At 45.0% G+C, this 24,047-nt stretch overlaps 2 protein-coding genes across 5 annotated transcripts in view; one reads left to right on the top strand and one right to left on the bottom strand.

Annotated features, from left to right (window-relative positions):
- Positions 1-5,704: 5,704 nt before the first annotated feature.
- On the bottom strand, positions 5,705-7,734 carry LOC6543172 (60 kDa heat shock protein homolog 2, mitochondrial). Its single transcript, XM_001968796.3, has 2 exons — positions 7,694-7,734; positions 5,705-7,627 (listed from the first exon to the last, which is right to left on the bottom strand). Exon 2 carries the CDS (start codon positions 7,619-7,621, stop codon positions 5,888-5,890), a length of 1,734 nt encoding a protein of 577 aa, XP_001968832.1. The 5' UTR covers positions 7,622-7,627; positions 7,694-7,734; the 3' UTR covers positions 5,705-5,887.
- Positions 7,735-18,192: 10,458 nt separating this feature from the next.
- Positions 18,193-24,047, top strand: part of LOC6543284 (cell adhesion molecule 2) — a 31,035-nt gene continuing 25,180 nt past the window's right edge. The window contains exon 1 of one of the 4 annotated variants that reach the window (XM_026978606.1): positions 18,193-18,366. The gene's annotated coding sequence lies outside the window, so the exon portion shown is untranslated. The other 3 variants (XM_026978605.1, XM_026978607.1, XM_026978608.1) reach the window with 3 other exon arrangements.

Genomic DNA, 24,047 nt, shown 5'->3' with positions numbered 1-24,047 from the left:
TTTTTATGGAAGCTATGATAAAAAATCCCCTCGAAAATATCGAATATTTGCCAAAAGTCGTTTTTACCGCTTTTCCAACATATAATTCTCCGTTTTTTAGTCACATCTTTAAAAGTAATTGTCTGAATATGGAATGTGATACCTCGTTGAACTCGTATTAAAATTCTTAATCGAACGGTGTTCAAAAATAGTAATTCAATTTTTTTGCCATTTTTTGCAAATTTTGATGATGTTACCCCTTACAAAAAATGGTCAAATCGCAAAAAAAATTATTTTTTCCAGATCCGTCAAAAAGTGATAGGGATGGTTAGCGTTGGTAATTAGCTATTCAAAACTATTATCCTTTCATCTTTTTGGTCATTTTTATGGAAGCTATGATAAAAAATCCCCTCGAAAATATCGAATATTTGCCAAAAGTCGTTTTTCCGCTTTTCCAACATATAATTCTCCGTTTTATAGCCACAACTTTAAAAGTAATTGTCTGGATATGGAACAGATGTCAACAGATATATTAGATGTACTCCAGTATTTGTTCGAGGTAAACGGGAGAATGTATATAACTTAAATGGATTTTTGTGCGAGCACTGTACAAGCAATAGTCTAATACAGAAACACAAAAATAAAAAGACACTGTCTTAGAAAGTCGTATGAATAATCCCTGAAAATACCTAAACGAGTTACACAGGCCGCAAAGAAATGTGAAAAGTCCTGTGAGTCTGTGGCTCCGAAGCCTATTGCAGATGGAAATGCAGGCTCAAACGCATGGATGCCAAAACAGAAATTGTGGTAAAGAATGTTGCAGAGCTCGAAGCTAAAGGCCAAATAAATAATTATCCAGATTGCGGTGCATGCGCACTTTGGAATGGAAAACCGCAGGAATACCACCGCTGTGCCGGAGGAGTATGAATTTGGCGACTAAATCAAATTTTATTTTAATTAGTGACGCCAGCCTGCGGTTGATTCGATGTGTGTTTGTGTCCTGTGGGATTGACTTAACTAGGCTGGTTGTGCAATTAGTCCCTGCTCCTGAAGCCTTACACTTAAATTGTGCCCAGAGAGCAGGTTCTTCTTGGGCCTTCGGTTCTATGGAGCTCCTTTTGTGGCTCGTGAATTATGTAGAATGTAGAATGAGCTGGGGAACTATTTCCATCTCGGGTGATCCCGACGTTGCTCAAATGGTTTATATGAGTTTCGTGCGGACTGAGTCCTTTTGGGTCAAATTAGTGGGACACGCACCACAGCTTAATGCTGGAAGAAGGTCTCACATTTTGCATAAATGCATGGGACACCGACTTTACTTTCTTTCGGTTGCCGATTTTTTATGCATTTACTACGTGACTCCCCCGGAGAGCTTTGCAATTTGTTTCCCTCGCCCTGGCCAAGTGTGTTTAATAAATAAATTACAAAAGGCGAGAAAGGTTCTCGGAGCATAATTGCACCATTCGGACTGAAGGTGATAAAAACCAGTTGCTCATTCAATTTGCAAAGCTTTTGAAAATGCCACAGCGCAACGTTGACAACTTCTGTGAACTCAGTATTGTGCTCTTTAGCCTGACAAATAAGTTTCGTTCTAAAATAATAATTTAGGTAGACTGCCATACTGCATTGCAACAAATAAACCAATAAATTATTTGACCCATAAATTAGTTTTCAGTCTACAGTTGAGTCCTCGCATGAGAGCCGAGGTGTAATCAATTTTTCCAAAAACTTGCTGATTTTGGCTTCCCAGCTGGGAGCCTGCGGTCCTGATGCCCAAAAATATTTCATTTCACTGATTTCATTGCTGGCCACCTGGCAGAGCTGGCTGCAGTTGGCATAACGACGCCCCTTAATTAGGAGAAAATATGCGCAAATCGAAAACCAAGCAAAATGGCAAAACTGGCTAATTGGAGAATTTCAGTGATGTTTCCCTTGTTTTCCCAGCCCAACTTTAAAAGGCTCTCGCATTCGCGTGCATTCCCGCTTGGGCTTTCCGGAAATCTGGGAAAAACTGTCCCCGTCCTCAGATTAACATTTGATTAATGCATGAAGCCATGGCGATGGGCAGCTGACTGGGGTCATGTTCGGCCCAGTGATGCATTTGAATGCAGCTCACTGCCTGCTGTGTTCTATTAACACCCCACTAACAGCTAACTGCGGCTCAGCCCCATCCTCGTCTCCATCACCATGCCCATTCCCAACTCCATGCTCATTCCGGATTCGTTTAGCCTCCTCCTACCCGAAGGCATGCCATTTTTGGGGCCTTTCTCGGTGGCGCTGTCTTTAGTGTAACACATGTCGCCACTTAATGCGTTGAGTGCATACAGAATGAGACGAAATGGAAAATTCCAGCTTGGGACGGGCGTCGTGGGGCATGAAATATGGCAACAACGCGCCAGCTGGCAAAATGCAACACGACGAAGGAGGCGTCCAAGTTGTCGCATCGCACATTTCCACTGCTGACAGGGTGGCTTTCGAGATGAAAACCCGTTTCGCCGGCTATCCATTTTCAAATTGATGGCATTTTAATCGGCTCCGATACAGAGGCGACTGGGAATTTATATAACTTTAAGGCTGCCGATGGATAGATGCGTTCCATTTAATTAACTGTTCGGTTAACTGGGCTGACTTCTCGCAACTCATTTACTCTTTTGACTGGCCGCACTCGTAATGTTTGTCTTACTCTGATTTCGCAGCTTTGGTCTCGATAATTAAGAGGCCAAATTGATTAATTGCTGCAGAGTGGGTGAACTGAAGCGGCGACTCGCCAGCGGCTTGCAATTAATAAAGGGGCGAAAAAAATCTGTGGTAATTGCTGTCCATCCAATCAATGCGTTCGATAGTCCTGCGCGTCCTGCGTGTCCTGCAGTGCGGCTAAAGTGCTCAACTGCAGCTGAAATAAAGTGCAACTTAGTATTAGTGTTCAAATACAAGCTTTTATAATAAAGAGGCTGTGTAGGGTTTCGGAAAGAAATTATGGTAAGCGCACGCTTTTATTCTGTTGATTTCTGCCGCTGTTCATTCATCATCATCAAGGACTCGCCAGTCTGCCTGTCAGCACGCAGGACCATTGCGAATTCAATTATTCGAAATGCAGATCGGGCAGACACATTAAACACTGTTGGCCTTTATAAATTGGAGTGAGCTCGAATTTAGAATTGGCAGGTCAGCCAAAGGGGGCCCCATGGGGCCCAGGCATCAGGAAATTAGAAACGCATGCCACTTGGCGACCAGGACATCGGGGCACAGGCCGAAAGAGACTGCAACAATGAAACCCAGAGCCCGAATGCAAGGGTATCGTTGCATTTCCTGAGCGACTGGTGATAGGGTTGAGGTCTGAGCAGCATTGTTTGTGTTGGCCAACACGTTTGGCCCCCATTTCCGTTTATGAATTGCCGCCCGATGGACAGTTTTGGGATAACATCTGGACGGCAGTTAAGCGTTTAAGTCTACGGTGGGAAAGTGGCCTTTAAAGACCAGTGCGAGCACGAGTATCACAGAGTCAAAGACGCGCCGCATGAAATTCAATTACGAGGCAGGCCAACAATTCGACAACGACTGGGTTGCCAGAGAGGCACTCGTGTAAATTCATAAAACGAATTGGTTTATGGCCCAGCCTCCTAGAGTTGAAGGAATCTGCGACATGGAGCAACGCCCCAACCGACGACGAGTGCAACCGACAACAGAAGTCGAAGGCTCTCCACATGTCGTCCTGTTCGCCAGACTGGGGTCCTGCCAAAAACATGGAAAAGCGAAACGAAACGAAACGAAACGAATCGAATCGCAATGAAAGCCGGCAATATGTTTATGGCCAAAGTTCAAAGACTTTTGTTTGTCTTTTGATGGGGTGCAAATTGAAATTGAATTTGGCCGGGTTAAGCGCGAACCGAACACCCCCACCGCCCATCTGTGCCATAAAACTAGTGGGTGCTGTCGCAAAAAAGCAAACATTTGCAGGAAGCGCGCCCGAAATATTTCTGCCACATAAATCATAACAATGGCCATATTGTATATGTAAAACTGCATGTTACAGCGGCAACTGCTGCTGCATGCCGCTTCAGCTCGAGTGTGTGTGCGTCTGTGTGTGTGTGTGTGTGTGCCACCACAAGCAAACAAAATTCAAAATCAAATGCAATATAAATCTGGCCAGCTCTCGGAGAATTCGCGTCAGATGACTTGGGACACATTTTCAAAGCGCCAGATAACTGGAATGGACCCAAAAGCAGAGTGAATTAAGCATCACAAATTTCCATTCATTCGTATTGAAAACTGGGTAATTTGTGTTCGACTACATTGTTTTTTCGTTGACTTAAAAACTAAGTTTAAGGGACTAAGGCGAGAAAATTAATTAGAATTTTAGCCGCCTCAAAATCCTCTAAATGAAGTAAAAGAAATAGCAATTGCTTAGGCTTTGATTAACTATTGTACTGATTCTTTATAATTTTCCACTTCACATTGCAATTTCGAATAACTTCACTTGCAGTGAGGTTTCCATTTATCTGTAGACAGTTTAAATAGCTCTACTGTGAATCCCAGTGTAGAATTCCATTCCATTGTGCGGGAACTTTTTGGCTAAAAAAACTTTGCCTTACTTCACCGCAGTCCCCGACCGTCCGAGCAACTCTTGTAATAAATTGTCAATTTTTGAAATGTTTGCCATGTAGGCGAGGGCAATTTTATGGCCATTTCGGAGCTGATTTAATGCGCTAAGCGAACGGGATTAGCCGGAGTCGTAAATCTGACGTTAGATGGGGCGTTATGGTGGCAAACGTGCCGGAATCCCCAGCCCGGACAGCCGACACTCAAAGCGGCCTTTTTCATAATTAAGTGGCGCATTGTTGCAGCCCCGGGGGCTGGGATGCGTTCTCGTGTAGCATCATTAAGACACGTGGGCGGATCATCTTCCTAACAGGCACTTGAACATCACACGGCAAGCAGAAAGTGCAATTTGCGTTGACAACATAAACAGCCAGCGGCTGAAGGCAGGGGATTTTGGGAGGAGTGGGGATGGGATGGCAGGATGTTGCAACAGCAGCGACTCGAGTGTAAGCAGCGCCAAGGATAAGCCGCAGGAATAATGCTCAACATGCATAGAGTGCTGAAACGAGGAGCAACGAGGTTTCAGTATACGCTCTGTTACCCACTTGGCCCGCGGGCCCAAGCGATTTTCTTAGCCGCTTTCCGACGATGAGCCCAAGGATGAGGATGAGCAAGAGCATGATAATGGGTATGGGGCTGAAGAGGCCTGCATACGCTTAGCGCAAGGCCAAGTGGAAACTATCCAAGCAGATTTCTTTCCGCCCGAAGGCCGCAACGAATGCCATTATAAATGTCGCAAAGTTAAGCAGCAAATGCATGAAAGTCAAGTGGCGGTTTATTATTTCTACCCTAATCCTGTGCCCGTGCCCGTCCCCATCCCCCCAGCACAATTAGAAAAAGCCCGAAAGCGTACTCTGCTGTCCCTGGTCCCTGACTGCTTCATATTTCATAGCGAAATGCAAAAACGGAAGGGCCCGGCACACGGAACACGGAACACGACAAAAACTGCACCAAGTGGCTGGCACAACAGGGCAACTGTGACAAAACACAGCAAAGGACATGTGTAAAGAGCGCTTCCAGGACAACAGGCAGACTGTCAGTGGCGGGGGCGCTGCACAGTGACAAAGAACTGGGGAAAGGCATTGAAAAGTGGAGCCACAAAAACCATGAGAGGAAGCATTGGCAATCCTTTTGCACAAACTTATTATTTTTCGATTTAACTCCACTGATTATAGAGCACATCACAAACGTGAAACCAGCTCATGGCATTGTGGTAAAAGTGTAAGGCAACCCGCTCGGCGGCCAACCATCAACGTTTCCGTGTCTTGAATTTGGGGCAGGATAGTCGGAGCAAGGGATGCTGCGAGGACTACATGCCCATTCCGCCCATGCCCATGCCGCCAAGGGCGCCCATTCCGGCTGCCGCTCCGGCAGCTGCGGCATCCTCCAAAGGCAGCTCGGTGACCACAGCCTCGGCGGTGGTCAGAAGAGAGGCGACTCCGGCCGCGTCCGAGATGGCGGTGCGCACCACCTTGGTGGGATCGATGATACCGCGCTCGATCATGTTGCCGTACTCGCCCTTCAACGCATCGTAGCCATAGTCGCCGTCGAAGATCTCCACCTTGGCCACCACCATTGCGCCATCCACGCCGGCGTTCTTGGCAATCGTGAGGCAGGGCATGCGCAGGGCACGCCGGATGATCTCGATGCCCATGTTTTGGTCCTCGTTGGCGCCCTTCAGGTCGTTCAGCTTCTGGATGCAACGCAGCAGGGCGGTGCCGCCGCCGGGCACGATTCCCTCCTCCACGGCAGCGCGGGTGGCATTCAGGGCATCGATGACGCGATCCTTCTTCTCGCTAACCTCCACATCACTGGAGCCGCCCACTCGCAGCAAGGCCACGCCGGAGGAGAGGCGCGCCAGGCGCTCCTGCATTTTCTCCTTTTCGTAGGAGGAGGTGGACTCCTTGATGGCCTCGCGCAGGCCCTCGACTCTCTTATCCACATCCCCCTTCTGTCCCTTGCCCTTGAGCAGCATTGTGTCGTCCTTTGTGACCACCACCTCACCGGCACGCCCAAAGTCGCTCATCTTGATGTCCTCGAGCCGCACCAGATTGGCCTCGTCGCCGAACACGATGCCACCGGTGGCCACGGCCATGTCCGTCAGATTCTCCTTGCGATTGTCCCCAAAGCCGGGCGCCTTCACCGCGCACACCTGGAGGCCCACCTTCAGGCGGTTCACCACCAGGGTGCTGAGTGCCTCCGCCTCCAAGTCCTCGGCGATAATCACCAAGGGCTTGCGCTGCGCATTGGCCAACTCCAGGGCAGGCACGATGCTGGGTGCCGACTTGATTTTCTTCTCGCAGAAGAGGAGCAGGGCGTCCTGGAACTCCACCTTTGCTCCTTTGGAGGTGTTGATGAAGTACGGCGAAATGTAGCCGCGGTCAATCTTCATGCCCTCGATCACCTCCAGTTCGTCGCACAGGGTCTTGCCATCCTTGACCGTGATAACCCCGTCCCGACCCACCTTTTTGATGGCCTCGCTGATGAGGTTTCCCACCGACTTGTCGCCGTTCGCAGAGATGGTCGCCACCTGGCAGATCTCCTCGGGCGTGCTAACTGGCCGGGACAACCGGCGTAGATTGTCCTTGACCGTCTCGATGGCCAGCATCACTCCGCGACGTATCTCCACCGGATTGGCACCCCGTGAGATCTTCTCGAATCCCTCCTTGGCAATGGCGCGCGCCAGCACGGTGGCCGTGGTGGTGCCGTCGCCCGCCTCCTCGTTTGTATTGTTGGCCACATCCTGCACCAGCTTGGCTCCGATGTTCTGGAACTTGTCCTTCAGCGCGATCGACTTGGCCACCGTCACGCCGTCCTTGGTGATCTTGGGGGATCCCCAGCTCTGCTCAATGATCACGTTGCGTCCTTTTGGTCCCATGGTCACGGCCACAGCATCCGCCAGCACGTCCACTCCCTGCAGCATCATGGCCCTCACCTCTGGCCCGAACTTCACATCCTTGGCGTAGCTGCGGGCCCACAGGACATGACTGATCCTTGCGGTGTGCTGCACAGTGTTGGTGTAACTGGTGAACATGCGCATCATGTTGAGCTGTGGGAGGATCGGAAAGATTGATCAACTGGTAGCAGGGCGGTCCGGACCGATAATCCCACTCACTTATGTATATTTGCCTTTTCTGGTCGGAAAGCGATGTTGAAGCTAGAGCGGTCAAATGTAAAATGGGCAACTCAAATGCCAAGTGCTGCTGACAAGCTGGGCCACAGGATTCCAGCCTGCTCAGTTTCTCAAACTAATCTCAAATCAATCAAGCTCTCCATATTTGCCTAATGGGAGTTACAAACTATCAGCAGATAGTTAGCAAACAGGTACAGCCAACTGTTTTCTGCCAGAAAGTAACCTAGTTCCTAGTCATTGAATTAGAGCACCACTACACCACGCTATCGAAGTGAGTAAGGCAGACCATATCCAGTGAGCACTTACCTGGGTCGACAATTTGTAGCCGAAAAGTGAAAACCATTTAAATAGTCGTAAAAATGTGCGACGACAGCGACCGAAATACAATAAAAGCCAAAGTGGAATGGCTTTCCCTCCCCCGATTCCAAGAAACATAAGCTCTTCGCCGGAGTGGAGTATCGTTCGCTAGTCGCTGTCAGCTGCGCTTACAAACGTCGGAAAATTGAAAACTGTTAAGGCAACGAAAGGCGAGCCTTGCAGCTAAGGACGAACAGGATCAGCGGGGCGGGGGACCAGAGATTGAGAAGACAACTGGCGGTGCTTGTTCATGAAAATTTAAATTGCAAAATGGGCTCTATCGGTGGGCGGCAGCTACGTCCCCATCCATTCGCTAATATTTGTGTTTTAATTACCTGGAAAAGTGTCAGGACATTCTTGGCTGAGTCTGGAGTTCAGAGCAAATTTGCTATCAGCCTGCGACAGCACATGGCGCAATTCGATTATTTTCAGCTGCCGTTCTTTTGGTTTCACTCTGGCCAGGATTTAAATACAATCGAAGAACATGCTGGTTACAGTGAAGTTTGAGCCACAAACGAATTATCAGAATATATACATTATTTATTAGGCTCCATATTTTCCCAAAATGCAAAGTATTCATGTAAAAGTGCTGCTAAAATAAACATCATCTTCGCATCGCTATATTCGAAGTATACTTCATTTATAATTTATTCAGCTATTTTTAGGCGCCATTCTTTTTGTTTCACTTAGGCCAGGATTTAAATACAATCGAAGAACATGCAAGTTTGAGGCACGAACGAATTAGTTGGTCTAGAATATATACATAATTAATTAAGCACCATATGTTCTAAAAGTATTCTTGTAAAAGGGATCCTAGAATAAACATCAACTTCGATTCCCTGTATTCGAAGTATAGTTCATTTATAATTTACTTAGTGGCGGAGACTCTGATTGCAGCCAACGGGAGTATATTCAATTAAATACGCAATGCGAATGCGAATGCGAACCATATCGATTGTCAAATGGAGGCGCCCACGCGCAGCCTGGCTAAAACTGATGCAACTGATTTAATTACAACAGCAGCCTCAAATTGGCGGACATTAATATTACAAGAGAACACTGACCTATTAAGGCGGCCGAGAAAGTGGGGGCGGGAAATCGGAATGGCCAAGACAGGGCCACGCATCATTAGGAAAATGGCAACGAAATTGAAGAAAATTAGCGCCGACTGGAGGGCGGCAAATGAGGCGCATTTATTCGAATGTAATCCATTATGAAATCGCATAATGAAGAGATTAGCACACGCATTTGGAGCGCAATTAATAAATGACCCGAAAAAAGGCAAAGGACACAGGCTGGGCATGGGAAACTGACCTCTGGCCGTCCATTTGCGTGTGGAGCCCGCGAAGAAATCCAATAAATTAGGCAAACGGTAATCATTTGTTTCCTTTCCTTCGTATATAAGTATCAGTATATGACGCAGACAAATAAGTCAGGTGAAGTTCCATGCTCCATTGATAATTACATTGTTCGCGGAAACTTAATGGGACCATAACTCCGAGCATAATAGCTGCCAAGCAGCTGGCTGCTTATTAAGCCATTGATGCTCGGCTTTTGTGTCAACTCCTCCTAACAATGTCTCTTAAAAGTCTTTGCACTCCAATTAACTTGTCTTTTTGAATTCGACCCAGCCAGGGACCTAACCAGCCGCGATTTTCCCTTGCTTTCATGACCCCTCTAATCGATAATTAACCACAAAAACTTGGCACGCAACAGGAAAGTGGAGGGCGGTAAATGGATCGAAAGGGGCACTGAGCCTAAGTATAAAGAGGGTAATGGCACGGCACAAAGTTTAATTAAGACAAGAAAGGATTCCTTAGCCGGGAGTCTCGACTGCAAAGCACTCATTACCAGTGCAAAAGGATTTCTTGTTTCGTGTTTCATAGAATCAAGAATGTGTTATGCGAAAACCATATTTAATTCAGCCTGATTGCGAACATTTTTCATAAAAATGCAAGCAGCTGAATAAATTGCATCCGTTTTACACGCATTTGACGGATGGCCAGATACGCCTTTAATGTACGTGCTGCTGCTGGCTTTCTTAACTTAAAGTGATGGTCAAAATCTGGCCGAAGTTGAAAGGAACATTTTAAGGCGATTTTCTCATGAAGTTTATTAGTCGATTGGTCCCACAAAAAAAGGGTGAAAAGAATATTATTATTTATAGAAAGGTCGCAAGTAAAAGTAATGGTTAGGGGCAAGTAAAAAATAAAACAATAACTTATTTATTGGATCTGGTGTTTCTCGACAAATCAGCCACTTTTTCTGGATTTTCTGCATATTGTGAGATATGTTATTACTAGTTATTAAGATTGATAATATGATATGGCATCGCAGCTGGCTAAACACAGGTGTGCCTACACGGAACTGAAGACCTCCTCCTGATGCAGCTGCATGGTCCTTTGGCGTGGTCAGGGATGCACCTTCCTGGCTAGCCGCACATTCGCTCCAGGATCCACGGCCCTTTGCAGTTGGCTGCACACTTTGATTAGCCGAAACGGCTTGGCGTGGACTCGGCTGTTGGATGGTGTGGCTTTTAGCACACAGCCCCTGACCCTGAACCAACCGGCTACTCAGCTACCCAGCCCTACAAACACCCCATCATTCCAAGTCCCAACGGCTCCACGGGTTCCACCAGTTCCACCGGTACCACCGCCCGCTGTCTGGCCTGCTCACATGAGCCGGAAGCGCATTATAAAGGGCATTTCCGGTATTTAGGTTGGGTCGCTTGACTGGGGTCGTACCGTGCTTTGTATTATTAGTTCGGCGAATTCGGCGCGTTGGCTGCGAGGGAAGTCAGGTGGAAAAGGTCACACTGGGTTAGACATGGCGTGTGTGACGGCTTTTGGCATAAAAAATGTACCGAAGGGGATAACAACTTTCCACTTTGCTCCCTTGGAAAACTGGTGAAAAGTTACGCAATCAAAAATTATGCTGTCTGAGTGAATGAAAAACAAGTTCAGACTCGTGGATGCAGTGCGTTCCGAGGCAATCATAAGTCCGACACATCCCCGAAAACTTTTGTTCGATCGAAAAGTTTTGTCTTAACGCAGTCATCGCTTGCCGCCAATTTTGAAAAAAAAAAAATAAAAATTGGGCAAAGCGAAGTTTGAACTGTCCAAAAAGTGTTTCGGGATAAGCGCAAACTTTCGCACACAAACGGTTTTTGACGGTCATTTTAATAAATTGAAAACTGGCGGAAGGGATGAAGATCCTCAATCGATGGCGGGACGCGACAGACGACTCCCAATCCCACTGCCATTCCACTTTTGGTCCTTCCTGCCTGGGCAGGCTCATAAAATCTGTTTACAGGCTTATAAATAAGCGACTCGATTTGTTTTTCTTATAAAACTTTGGCTTCCTCTTCCTATATTGCCCTCAACTCGCCTGCCATCTAAGGACATAACTTATGCATGTCAAGGACCTGGAAACTAAACAAATCTCGGATCAGCCGGAATGTCTTGCTCATGGCCAAAAGTTTTTAACATTTTTATTGAGTTTGCTTTGTAATTTAAATTGTTTGTCCTCAACTTGTTGACGTGGCAGAGGACGCCTAACCGATTCGGGGGTCAAAGGATAAGCACGGCGCGGAGTCAGGAGATTTCCTACTGCCAGATGACAGCATAAACCAATGGTATTTTAGCTCTCCCAGTGACTTTCAATCAATCGCATCAGAGTTCATTGTAGCGTCTAACAAATTGTTGTCTGCCTGGTCGCCCTTTTCCCCACACATACATACACATACACATACCACATACATATACATATACGTATGCACTCTCCCATAGATGCGATGGAATAATCGAAGCTTTATCATATCCGTCAGCAGCAGCCTCGAAATGGGCAAAATGGGCAAAAGAGGAATACATCGGTATGCTGGGCCAGCTGGGATCTGGATTTTTATATTTACATATACAGGGGAAAGCGGTAGCAGTGCCACAAAGCATGCTCCTATTGTGGCACAATTGCAAACATCATCGATGACGCTTTGCCACGGGGCGTATACGTCATGTACCAGTGCACCGAGTGGTTGGCTTGGTTCAGTACTTGCATCAAACGCAAATTAGGAGGGAAGAAGGGGTAAAGCTACTCCAAAATAATGTTTTATATTTCGTTATTGAAGTTTGAACAGGTACGTTGCCTTAATTAAGAAGGCAACTGTAGGGAACTTGGCAAAATATTCGGTGTACTTTCATGCTGAGCTAGAATTTGACGGAATTCCTTGCATAGATTAGAGCTCTGCCCATCTGGCACGTAAGTACCCGTGTGCCTTTGCACTGCCGAAAGAACCACAAGTCCCACTTGCAACATTCGGATAAAAAATGTCCTTACAATTGTCTTCGTAGGACAGGCTGCACGTGTGTGGCTGCTTGTGCGAGAGGAATAACAACATAATTCATTTTGTCACTTGTATTTTCTCGTTATTAAATTGTTTTCCGAGCCACCGCCCACCGCAAGTCGGTTGCCCTTTGCTCTCGCCCCTACTTTTCGGTAGCTGGCAGTTGAAATTTATGCAAATTATAATACGCAAATACCCAAGTTATGTGTACTCGGAGACACAATAAACAAGATATGTGTGCCATGCTGGGTGCAAAAACAAAGACGCACTGCAATTCGCCCGACACAGTGTGAGAGTGTGTGGTGTGAGGTCCTGGGATCCTTGGTCCTGGCATAATAATTGCGAAAGCGACTCGAGTGCGGAGTGGGTGCTGCAAGGCAATGTGTCTGACACAATTGAAACAATTGCACTTTCCGCTGCCTTCTTCTCACTTCATTCCCGGCCCATTCTTTTCCTCGTGCCACAGAAGGCACGGCATGAAATGCCTTTTCCGACCGAAGCCGGTAATTATAAAGTACACTGCTTTTTTTTGTCTGCAGAAGGAAGTGCTGGTGCAACTAAGTAATCCTTAACTCGGCTGAAGTGTACGTTTTTATTTTCCGGTTATTTCATGTCACGTAGTCTGTCTGGGGTTAGTGGCAAGTACAGTCAATCGAATTCTCATAGTGCACTTCTTTCAGTGTACTCTAGCCGACATTAGACAACTGGCAACAAGTTCAGTCTGCGCCTAAGCCGTTTCGGAGTCTTGCTATTCAATAATCCATTGGCTGGATGCCAAACATTTGGCAACTCGGAAGCCATTGCAACGATTATGAATAATTTACTCTCTTAGTCGCAATTTTATATTGCATTTTCCCATATTTTTTGCCGCTGCTTGTGCAGTATAAAAATGCATAAATTGAAAATTAAACTTTATGGAGCTAATTGAAGGCTGGCAATTTCGGAAACTGTTGGGTCAGCTTGAATTGATAGATGGTCGGTTCACGATGGATTTTTTGGACAGAGTTTAAGTGAGGAAATTTCAAAAAAAAATTCAATTTTACTTTTTGCATCCATTAAATGAAAAATGACTGAAGCAGCAGGACCAACAAATGCAGCAGGCAAAATAGACTGGGTGTTGATTCAATTGCAGTAAACTTTTCCATTAAATGATTTCTGGCACTGAAATTTCGGGCCAAATTTAAGCATTGGCCCGCGCACAACTCTAGGTCAATTAACATTGATGGAAAACTGGGAAAGCTGGAAAAGCTGGGTACGTGCTATGGGAATGAAAGTCAATAAAATGTACAGCCATTGCAAATGTCGGGACTTCAATCAATGTGTCGATATTAAACTGGGGTGCAGTACAATTGTTCGTTGTACTTCTGCCTTCACAAGGAAAACGATTTGCTTCTTTGCGTTTGTCAATTATTTATTTATATATGTTGCATTCCTAATTACCTTTACTTAGACTCCAAAATACTCAGCTATTCTTCAGTTTTCATTCCAAATTTCAAGTCAGGACTTTTTTAAAATCTGAATCGCACAATATGTGTTTTGTATGAAGTGTGCTATTTTAGGCATTGACTGCTTTGCTTCAGACAAATAATTAAGAGGCAATTGCAATAAATCCTATAATTTATCTGATAATATGAATGTTTTTAGGATGGTTATAGAAAATTATCGAAGTACTTTTTGCACCTATGGGCGAGTACAAATTTTCAGACTCAGCCCGGAGGAATTTGCACATTTGAAAGGAAATGTAAAAAATCTTCCTAGATGTCGATGGCAAGAAAATATATTCGCGATAAATAACTCAAATCACGTTCAGTAAACGATTGCACATGCAAAAACAAAAAAGTAATGGTATTTTATTCCTTTTGTAACCCTACTGGCATTTATCGAAGTCGATGCAAAACTGCTGTTGACATCACGTTCTGCATGTAGAAAGACATTTTGTACACGTTTGCGAAGCTCATTTTTAGTCCTTAGACTTTCCGGGAATGTGTTATTGAGATTGCTGCTGATATATTCAGTTAATAGCATGTGCTTTATAGAGTACGAATATGCTCCCTTTCTAGAACAGCAAAAGGGTATACTGCATTCGTTGCAAAGCTGATCAGAACCCGAGTAAATCACATTTGCAACGCTCGAATCAATAGTTAAGCTAGTTTAGCCGTTTACCACTTTAGTTGTTGTGCACACCAGAATGCCATCGAAATTAGCCAGCTTACTTTGCCTAATAGCATTTATTTGTGAAGCAATTTCGTCAGCTGGTAATTTGTGTAGAGGCCGTTTGGAATGCCAGATGGCGCTGGAGGGCAAAAGGATCATGCGAACGGGTGTCTTTTTATGTACCAAAAAGCACCAGTTCACCTGCGTGGATAGAGTTTGCGTTTGCGGCAGACCAGAGAAGTGTAAAAAATAAATTATTCACATGACTTATGGCTTAGTACTCGTTCATGTTCGTGGTAAATTAAAAAACAATGCAATTAATAAAAAGAAACAAAGGCTTACGTGAATCTCGCACACTTTTTTCATTTTAAAGGTTCATGATACCACGTTGGGATTTTGTGGTGTACTGGCACAATTCCCGCTGCAGAAGATGCCATGCTGCATGCAGCCTTCGCTGCAGGCCTCATAATTGGGTTCGACTGCAGTCGCATGCCAAAAACAGGAGCTGAGCCAGCAGCCAAACAGTCAACAGCGTGTGCATCAGCCAAATTAACTGCAGTCAGGTGGGCGTCCTTGGACAAAGCTGCACCCAATTGGTGGGGGAGAAGAGGCTGCTGTTGCACCACCGCGTGATGCCAGCTATTGAACATGAGGGCTATTATAGCTGCAGCTGGGAATGGCGAATCAAAAATGGAAAGGGCCTGGGCTTACTTTCGCTGATCAATAGGGCCCATTTCGAATACGCCGGCTGGTTTCCCCGTTGCTAAGCCGACAAACAAACTCCGAGCTGTCGGTCAACCAAAGAGGTCTGCATTCGACCACTGCCAATTGAGCGTTCGAATTTGTTTTTTCGCCATGGCGGCCAGCGTCTCAGTGCAATCAGTTGGAATATATCCCGCTTTGAGCTGCCTGCTTTTGATGGAATGATAGAAAGTGTTGCCTTTAATGCAGTGCCTCGCTCCTTTTTCTGTATCCTGAATCCTTTCTCCAGCCCTCCGCCTTGCTCCGCCACCCACTGTGCTCTTTGGTGGCCTTATTAAGTTGGCGCCTCCATGCAACTGGCATCAGCTGGGAAAGTTTTCGCATACCTTCGATGGTCCCTTATATACGCGCTATATAGTGCGGTTCTTATATATTGAATTAAATGGGGAAACAATCAGATTCAAAGACAGCTCATGCCGTATAGTGCTAATGCATTTCTGCACATCTATCATTTAGTTAAATATTTTTCGCAGTTCATTTACGAATATTATATAAGAAGCTTGGTCCGTTTAGCCAATTGGCTCAATTGAGCAGGGTAATTCGTGATCGACTCCTGTCGAAAGCGTGCTCGCTCCAGTTTTTTGGCGTCGTCATCGTTGCAACTTCATTGTCAAAGTTGGCAAAGAGTCTTGAAGGGAAAGTTGGAGTGGGAAACTGCAAGGAAATGCACGAAAACTGCGTTCTGCAAATACGGAGAACGAGAGTGGCGAAAGGCGATGCAGCGGCCTGCCAGTTGAGCGCTAATTATATGTAAATAGCTGGAACGAAACCGCCGCTCTAGGTGCCAGATAATTGGCCCTCATGCAACTGCCAAGTATAGTTTGCAGCCGAAGTGATCAAGGGAAACAGTCTGTGAAGAAAAAAATGCTAGAATTGTCAAGGCGTGACGGAATTCAAGTGCCGACTTCTTTACGGTGAAACTGTTGGCAGGACCGCCTGGAATAATTCGAGAAATTTAAATGTGCCTGCTCTAAATGCCAGGGATTTTGACCAAGTTACCTAACTTAGCTCGTGTTACTTAACTCGTCCTAAGCAATGGCTGCTGGCTTAATTACAGAAACTTAAATTGTACCTAATGCAATAGCAATTAGCTTAAATGCTGGATAAATTCCTGTGCATTTAGGTCATTACAGAAGAAAAATTTCATAACACTTTTTGGTGTGCGTGAGAAGGCATTTTCCCCCCGGCCACTCCTTCTCCCCGGAGACAACATTCAGGACATAGAGCAGCATTACAAAATTTCCCCGAAAAATTCGTAGAAATGCCAAAATAAACGAGTGGATTCGGTGGAATGAGATGGCAAGGTATGGATGTGGAGGATGCTACCCACATGAGCGACAGTAACCAACACGTACAAAACGCATAAACATTCTTGCCTAAGTGAGTTTGTACATAAATTTGGAGCAACTTGCGTTGCAGGATGCGTTACAAGGAGACGATTTTGTGTGGCTCTCAGGATCTGTTTAAAGGGATTGAGGGGAGAGAAGGAGGCAGCACTGTAGTACGGCTAAACTTACGCAAAAATCCATGGGAAACCAAGTGAGTTTTGAAGTTTAGACGGTTGGTTCACTTTCGGTATCCTAATTTATTTATGCAGCCCCTGGCAAATGCACCTTTACTGTGGATGGATATCACTCAGCTATTCATCTTGATAGCATCCGTGCTGACTCGAAGGATGCACTTGTTTTGTTTTCGAAAACTATTTATATTACAATTTAGATTTAAGACCTTTAAATGAACAACTTGCCTTTTATTTCACTTTTAAGCCGAGTAGAAAGAATTAATACAGACTTATTCCCAAATAGCTGAATGCTATTTCCTGTTTCTGTGTTGTGTGACAGCCAATTATTTACTACCCAACTGTTTAATACCAATTACCGATTGCTGCTCTGCAGCTTGCAAGCTGCAATTGAAATTATTCAACGAATCATGGCAATATCATTGGCTGTTTGCATTATGCAAGCATTCCCGGTCCTTTGAGGCTTGATGGCATTTCCGAGCACCTACACACACGCAGCCGGAAAAGAAGCAACTTTAGTAGCATATTTCATGGCGCTGCGTCCGAAGAGAGGGAGCGCTTCGAAGAGCGCCGCTCGCCGAAGAGAGCGAGCTCGCGTAAGAGAGACCACAGCGCACATTACTGACCTACATTAAGTAAAAATTTATTTATGCCGGCTGCCAAATTGGTTCCCCAAAGCATTGGCAGGCCCCGCTGCCCCCTGGCCCCTGGCTTTATGACTATGACGGATATGATTGTTGGTCGGAGAGCTCCTTTCCCCTGCTCGTAGTTGCTACTATTACTGCCTTTGTGGTTGTTGGCTTAAATAATAATGGCTTGTAATTTGCATAAATAATGTTTGATTTTTGCATTGATGAGCGAAGAGTGTGTTGCGCGCGTGTGTGTTTGGGGAATTTTAAATGATTGAAAGCTCGGTCATCATTGGCGAATGCCGGGCTAGATGGCACGGAGTTTTTGCATTTAAATCGGTAAATTAGTGGGAAGAGCTCAAAAAATCAGCCCGCCAGGATGTGAGTCGTTTGGTCTATTGGAAAGCTTCATTGTAGGTTTAAGCCCACAAACCGGACTAATAGTTTGCTACTACGAGCGCCGACTTTGTTGCCCTAACAATGGTTTCTTATCCTGCCACAGCACTGTTAACCGGCTAACAGAGCTCGGGCTCTGTTGCTCTCTAACAGGACCTGGTTCTCTTTGCCTTTGGAGTTCGGCTAGCTTCGGCAAGTTCACGAATGCTTGCCGAACTCCACGAACTCCGTGACGAAGTGCGCTCGGCAGTCGGCACTCGTGACGAATGGCGGCGATTATCGCCCTTCGAGGACTTTGTGTAATCAGTGCGTCCTGCTAAGCAAATTAGTTTAGTATGGTTTTAGTGCGCAACGCTGACGGTCGCGCCAGTTCGCAGCTCTTAACACGTTGGTGCCGAAAGTGCCGAAAGTCGACGCGCTCGCGTTTCGTCCCTCGCTTGAATTCAATTCCGTGAGACACAGTGCTTGCGATTTCATCGGAGGACAATAGCTCAGCACTGTACGTAAGCGGAAGGAATGGCCAGAACTAAATAAATAAATAAGTGCAAGACACAACCGGAGACGCCGCTTGCCAACTTCAATTTGGTACTTCATTTTTCACAGCCCGCTTAACGCAAATTGTGCCGGTCCTGGCTGCTCGCTGTGTACTAAGGTCCTGGCTGTTTTTACCCGTGCATCCCAGTTCCCCTCCCCTGCTGATTGCATTCTTGGCGGCAAGTCGAGCGTGGCTCATTAAATGGCTGGCGAAAAAAATGAGAGTAGAGTGCGAGACCGACTTGCGGAAAAACAATCACAGCATTCCTCTCGGCTGGTAGAGCCTGCAAACGGCATTTATAGAAGGGCCCTAGCGGCGCTGCGAAATTGTGGTATTTTATTCGTAATTTCACTTTGACTGTCACGCCAATTGAATTAATTCCACCGAGGAATTTAGGATTTAATTTGACATTTAATTATTGCAATTAAAAGTGGCCCGCAAAGCGCAGCATCAACAAAAAATATCGTTTCAGAACTGGATTATGATCAAAGGGAATGAAACAATATTATGAAATTTTGTGTGAAAAAATATGAAGTACTTTTGAAAGTGGTTGACGACATAAAGCCGTGTCACATTACAGCAGCGGTTTGCCATAAAACGCGTTATAATTCTAAAAAAATAGGAACAAAAGCTTGTAATTGATAGAAGGAAACATTACAAAATTATTGCAGGCGGTGAAAAACAATAATTGTACACAATTGCATAAGAATTTAACACTTTAAGGTGTTGGAATTTACGGTACAAAGATACAAATATTTGTATTTTGATTTTTGACTTACTAACATGTAAAATACACACACTCTTATGATTGGTATATTTTAGGATACTGTTTTTTGCTTCTGCCGTAATCCAAGATAAATTTAGAGCTATTAAAAGATCCTTCTCGTTACCAAGAGGAACAACTTGAACCTCAAAACTCGGTTACACTCAATATTCGGAGATTTTTGGACCTCGACATTTGTTATTATTAGTTCCTTTTACTTCAGAAGTTATGATTAAGAATTTGATATGCAGTCTAGTAGAGCGATACCCCTGTTTAAACAATTAAGTAGAGTAAAGCCCATGGGAATGGGAAACACAATATAAGTTGTGTACAGCTAGCTAAAAGTATTCATATGTTTTAAATGATGTGCTCAACAAATGAAGTTCCCTGCAACATAATTTGTTAAGCAATGTTTATCCCTATTATATGCATTCACCACTTCTGTACATACTCATATATTTGAGAAAAGTTTGCGAAACGCCGAATACTTGGCATCAGCAAACTTTTTGATAACTTTACTTCGCTTGTAGCCCGCAAACAGTTTGGACGCATCTGAAGTGCAGGACGAACACCATCCAAGGACGAGCTTTAACTAAATTATTGGGAGCCCACGTCAAGTGTCAGACTTTGGGGGCGGAAATGGAATAACAGTTTGGCATTGTTGTGACTACAAATTTGTGGGGCGCTGCTCGTCAGCGATAATGAATAGGTGGGGAGCTTTGTGCAAAATTATCAAATAAAACGGGTAGCCAACCACACAATTACACACAATATTTTCGCACACGCACTCAGAACGGATGCCGTATAAACAACATGAACATGAATTTAGCTGCCAGGAGCACACACACACACATGCTCGTTGTGGATTGCCGTCCAATAAGCGACATAAAATATGCGAGGACTCACACACACTAGCGCACGCGAACGAACACCAACACATGCACATGCGGATGAAGCGCCCACTGTGAGTGCGGGAAATATTTTATGCACTTTATGCGGCCTGGACGCCGCTTGCTGCTGGGATCGCTAATTAGGCAATATGCACTTGATTGTGTTATAATCATTAAAACCGGAAATGCATGGCCAACCCACAAAACACAAACGAGCGCAAACGCACACACATGCGAATATGCGAAAATGCTTTCAGGTGCACCATTTTTTCGGGCAGAGCCAAAGTGTTTCACCAAAGTTTTGAATTTCCATCACAAGAGCAAAGGGGCACCGGCTGTTTTTGTTAGTTTCCCATTTCAGTCTGATTAATTATTTGGTGTACAATAATTAATTCTTTGAGGGACATGCAAGGCATCGGAAGAGTAGCTCGTGCTCCCACAAAATGACGGAAAGTCACATGAATGGCTGGGCGGAAACGGAAGTGCGGGAAAGCAAACACGTGTCGGGAAAATGTATGCTTGCAACAATGTGTGCTCGTGTATGTATGCCAATGCACTTCCGCACACCCACACACCCACACACCCATACAAACGCACAGCAGGCGCCCGTGTTGCATATGTAAAGCGGCTTGTAAGCTGGCCAATTTTTTATGCATTTATGCATTTTCCCCGCTGCAGCGGCAACCCCTCGCCCGCTGACCGTTTTTTATTAAAGTTGCCCGTTAAGAAAAGCCGAGAAACCGCAGCAACAAACAGGAACGCCCACTGTGCGAACTGCATCGCACGTCCAAACGCCTTTTTGTAGGTTAATCAAATGCAAGACGGGGAAAATGCACAAGCTGCATGGCAGTGGGAAATGCTGCTTGTGGCTAGTTAGTGTGAGCGGGCGACGGAGCAAACATTTTGCCCCATCTTTTTGTGTACGCATTTCGCATGGCTTGCTATATTAAAAGAATTTTCCCATCCGAGGAGGGACAAAGCGAGGAAAAACAAGCAAGCATCATGGCAACTGACAGCCAAGATGGACGGCGCTGTGATTTGATTTTTATTCCGAGCGATGCACAACAGCAGCTGGCAGTCAGTGGACAGATGAATTATGGCAAATGATGTAAACGCTCCCAGTGGATGTGGCTCTAATTAAACAGAGGGCCAAGAAACACTCATAATGTGCGCTTATACAAGCACTCGTTTTCGCCTTTTACAATAGATAAATGGCGTTTTCCTTTCCACAAAAGTTGCCTACCCTTGCTGGTTGCTTAAAAACAGGATAAACTATTTCTGGTTTTCCGTAACGAATGACAGTAGGTCTGCATAATAGGACGACGCTTCGAAGAGATAAATATTCCAATTCATCTGCAATCCGGGAATGTTTGGATTGGCAAAAAACGCTATCAAAGATTAAGCGTAATTTAATACATTTTCTGCATATTACCAGCAGTCAGCAAGCTGAAAAAAGAATGAAAAGCACAAAGTCCCCACCATTTCAGGTGACATAAACAAGCCCTTTATTTGGCATTCTGCTGCAGTTTTTGACACGCGAAAGTAGCAAAACGCTTTCAAAAAGAGAATGTCAAATAAAACACGAAAAGAATGTGGATAAGAGGAAAATTCGCAAAGAAAAGAAATCGAGGAAAATATGGATGCAGACGGAACTGAGCGAAAAACTAGTTTGGGGTATATGTATATTAAGCACGAAAAACTGTCACTCCTGGCTGTCTCGACTATTGGGTACCTACTTTCTGGGGATTATTATTATAACAATTACTTATTATTTCTTACTTATTCAAGTCACACGTAGCTTAATATTCATCAGAACCAAAATGGATTTCTACTCTCAGTTTAATGTAATGGGTATGCAAAAATGTGCCAAACTCTGTATACCCTTCATACCCTTTGCACAGTATACCCCACTCTTTACGATTGGCGGGCACAAAAATGCAGAGTCCAGAGGGAGATATCATTTGTTATTTCATTTCCGAAGCAAGACAGCGGAAAAGCCCGAGACAGCAGGAATGCCGTGGATTAGCAACTGCCATTGACAGTTGGAAATCATAGACGCCATTTGGCTGGCTGCAAATTGCTGGCCGCATTTCTTTGTTTGTCGTTTAACGATTGACAGCTGGCGATAAGCAGAACGAAACAAAACGAGACGGTTCGGCGACCTGGCCAAAACAAAGGCTGCCGCTCAACTAGCCAAATGGGAACAGCGGAAGGTAAGGCGACTGCCGGCCATCAAATGGAAATGTTAATGACGCACCTCATCGAGAAGGTGTCAATTGGCTTGACTTTATACTTTGCCCAAAATTGCCAAGTTTGCAGCCCATTGGCCTGCCTATTTCGCAGTCCTTTTTACCATTCTCTGCCCGGCTATTTATCATTACGATGCTGCTGGACTTGGCCGGGCCAAAATGCCTTGGGAGCAGCAGATGGGTCTCCGTGTCCCTGAGCTGCTTATCAAAGATAACTGACCGGTGAGCGGAACAATGGACGAACGTAATGCGATGGTGGACACCGGCTTGAGGGGATTTCAGTTGGGATGCTGCTACGATGACTCGAAATAGAACTTATTATTTGATTAGGATAGTCACTGTGAATGCTGTATACTAAGGAGAGAATTCCATTTTGAAAAGATTTGAACCATGATTAAATCGGATTATCATATCAAACATTTGAATGATATTTTGTACATAGTTTTATGCATCTGTGTATTTATGTTATGCAGTGTAGCTTTTACTAAAAACTGATAAGCTTGAGTTCGCAATGAACCACTCCCAGCTTTTTCCTGGCCATTTCTCCGCTCAAATGTCAAGTCACTGGTCACCTGTCCTCCTGTCATATCTAGTTAACCCCTTCCTGTTCAGGGATTTGGTGGTCGGGCTGCATGTCAACCATTTAAGCCAATTTATTAAATAAGACGTCATTTGTCACATTTCGTTCAGGGTTTCAGCACTCTCTGGTTATCTCTTTTATTAGCTCGGTTCAATCTACGCTTTTACCCTTTTTCAACGCTTTTTGTGACCGCTATCTTTATGATTTCCAGCCAACATAAGGAACAGCACAATGCCATAAATGGCCAAAAGCCACACAAAAGGTGACAAAAGCACGGCCACAGAATAATACCAACAGAATTCAGCCCGACAATATATTTTTATTAATTTCCACCTGGTCAACTGATTAGGAAACACCCAAATGGACAGCTGACAAGGATGATCAACGGTGCAAACATTGAGCTGATATTAATAATAACGAAAATGGCAGACCCTTTTGCGACCCATCGATAAAACGAAACGAAGGGACCAGTGCCGTGGAAATCGTGGCCTGGGATCTGACCGCAATTAGTTGATTGCCAGCACTCAATTTCTTTAAAGATGGAGAGTGCTTTCAGTTTCATAAGCTAGAAAACCCGCAACTCCCTCTCAGTATCTGTCTTTTGCCATCTCTGGCACTTACTATGTGCCACACTCGACGGGAAATTAAACTTGTCCAAAAGTTTAAATGCCTTTCTGCCGCTTTCCGTTGCGTTGCGCTCGACTTTTGTTTTCAAGTTTCCTTAGATTCCCCGTTGGCCTGGCCGTGTCCTCCTCCCGCCTCCTTTCAGCCAAGTTTTCCCCCTTTCCTGGGCCTTCTAATATGGCCACTCCATGGCAATTAAAGAAAGCTCTGGCCTTCGCATACACAACTTATAAAATGATACATTTTGTGGAGGCAGTGGGAACGAATGGGGAACATCCTTGAGAAGGAGCCGCCAGTACGCAACTGAAAACGACTTGCGGTTTGAAAATGTTGCATTCTGATTAAGTGGTGGCAAATGAAGCATGTCAAGTTACCCATACGCCTCGTTGGCTTGCCGCAATTGAATTAACTATTTGTATCATTCAAGGGCCTCTTAGTCGATATCGCAGCCAGTTAGTTTGACGGGTAAGCCAGTTAAGAAACGCTGGATTTGTACACTTTCTACTCAAAACGAATACTCAAATTGCATAATTGACTGG

This window comes from Drosophila erecta, unplaced genomic scaffold (assembly GCF_003286155.1).
Source record: "Drosophila erecta strain 14021-0224.00,06,07 unplaced genomic scaffold, DereRS2 tig00000055-arrow-pilon, whole genome shotgun sequence".
Taxonomy (NCBI): domain Eukaryota; kingdom Metazoa; phylum Arthropoda; class Insecta; order Diptera; family Drosophilidae; genus Drosophila; species Drosophila erecta.
Note: the sequence above shows the minus strand (reverse complement) of the source record. Positions and strands in the feature narration are given on the sequence as shown.

Excerpts from the sequence above, each read along its gene's own strand:
- LOC6543172 (XM_001968796.3), bottom strand. The coding sequence starts at position 7,621 with ATGATGCGCATGTTCACCAGTTACACCAACACTGTGCAGCACACCGCA.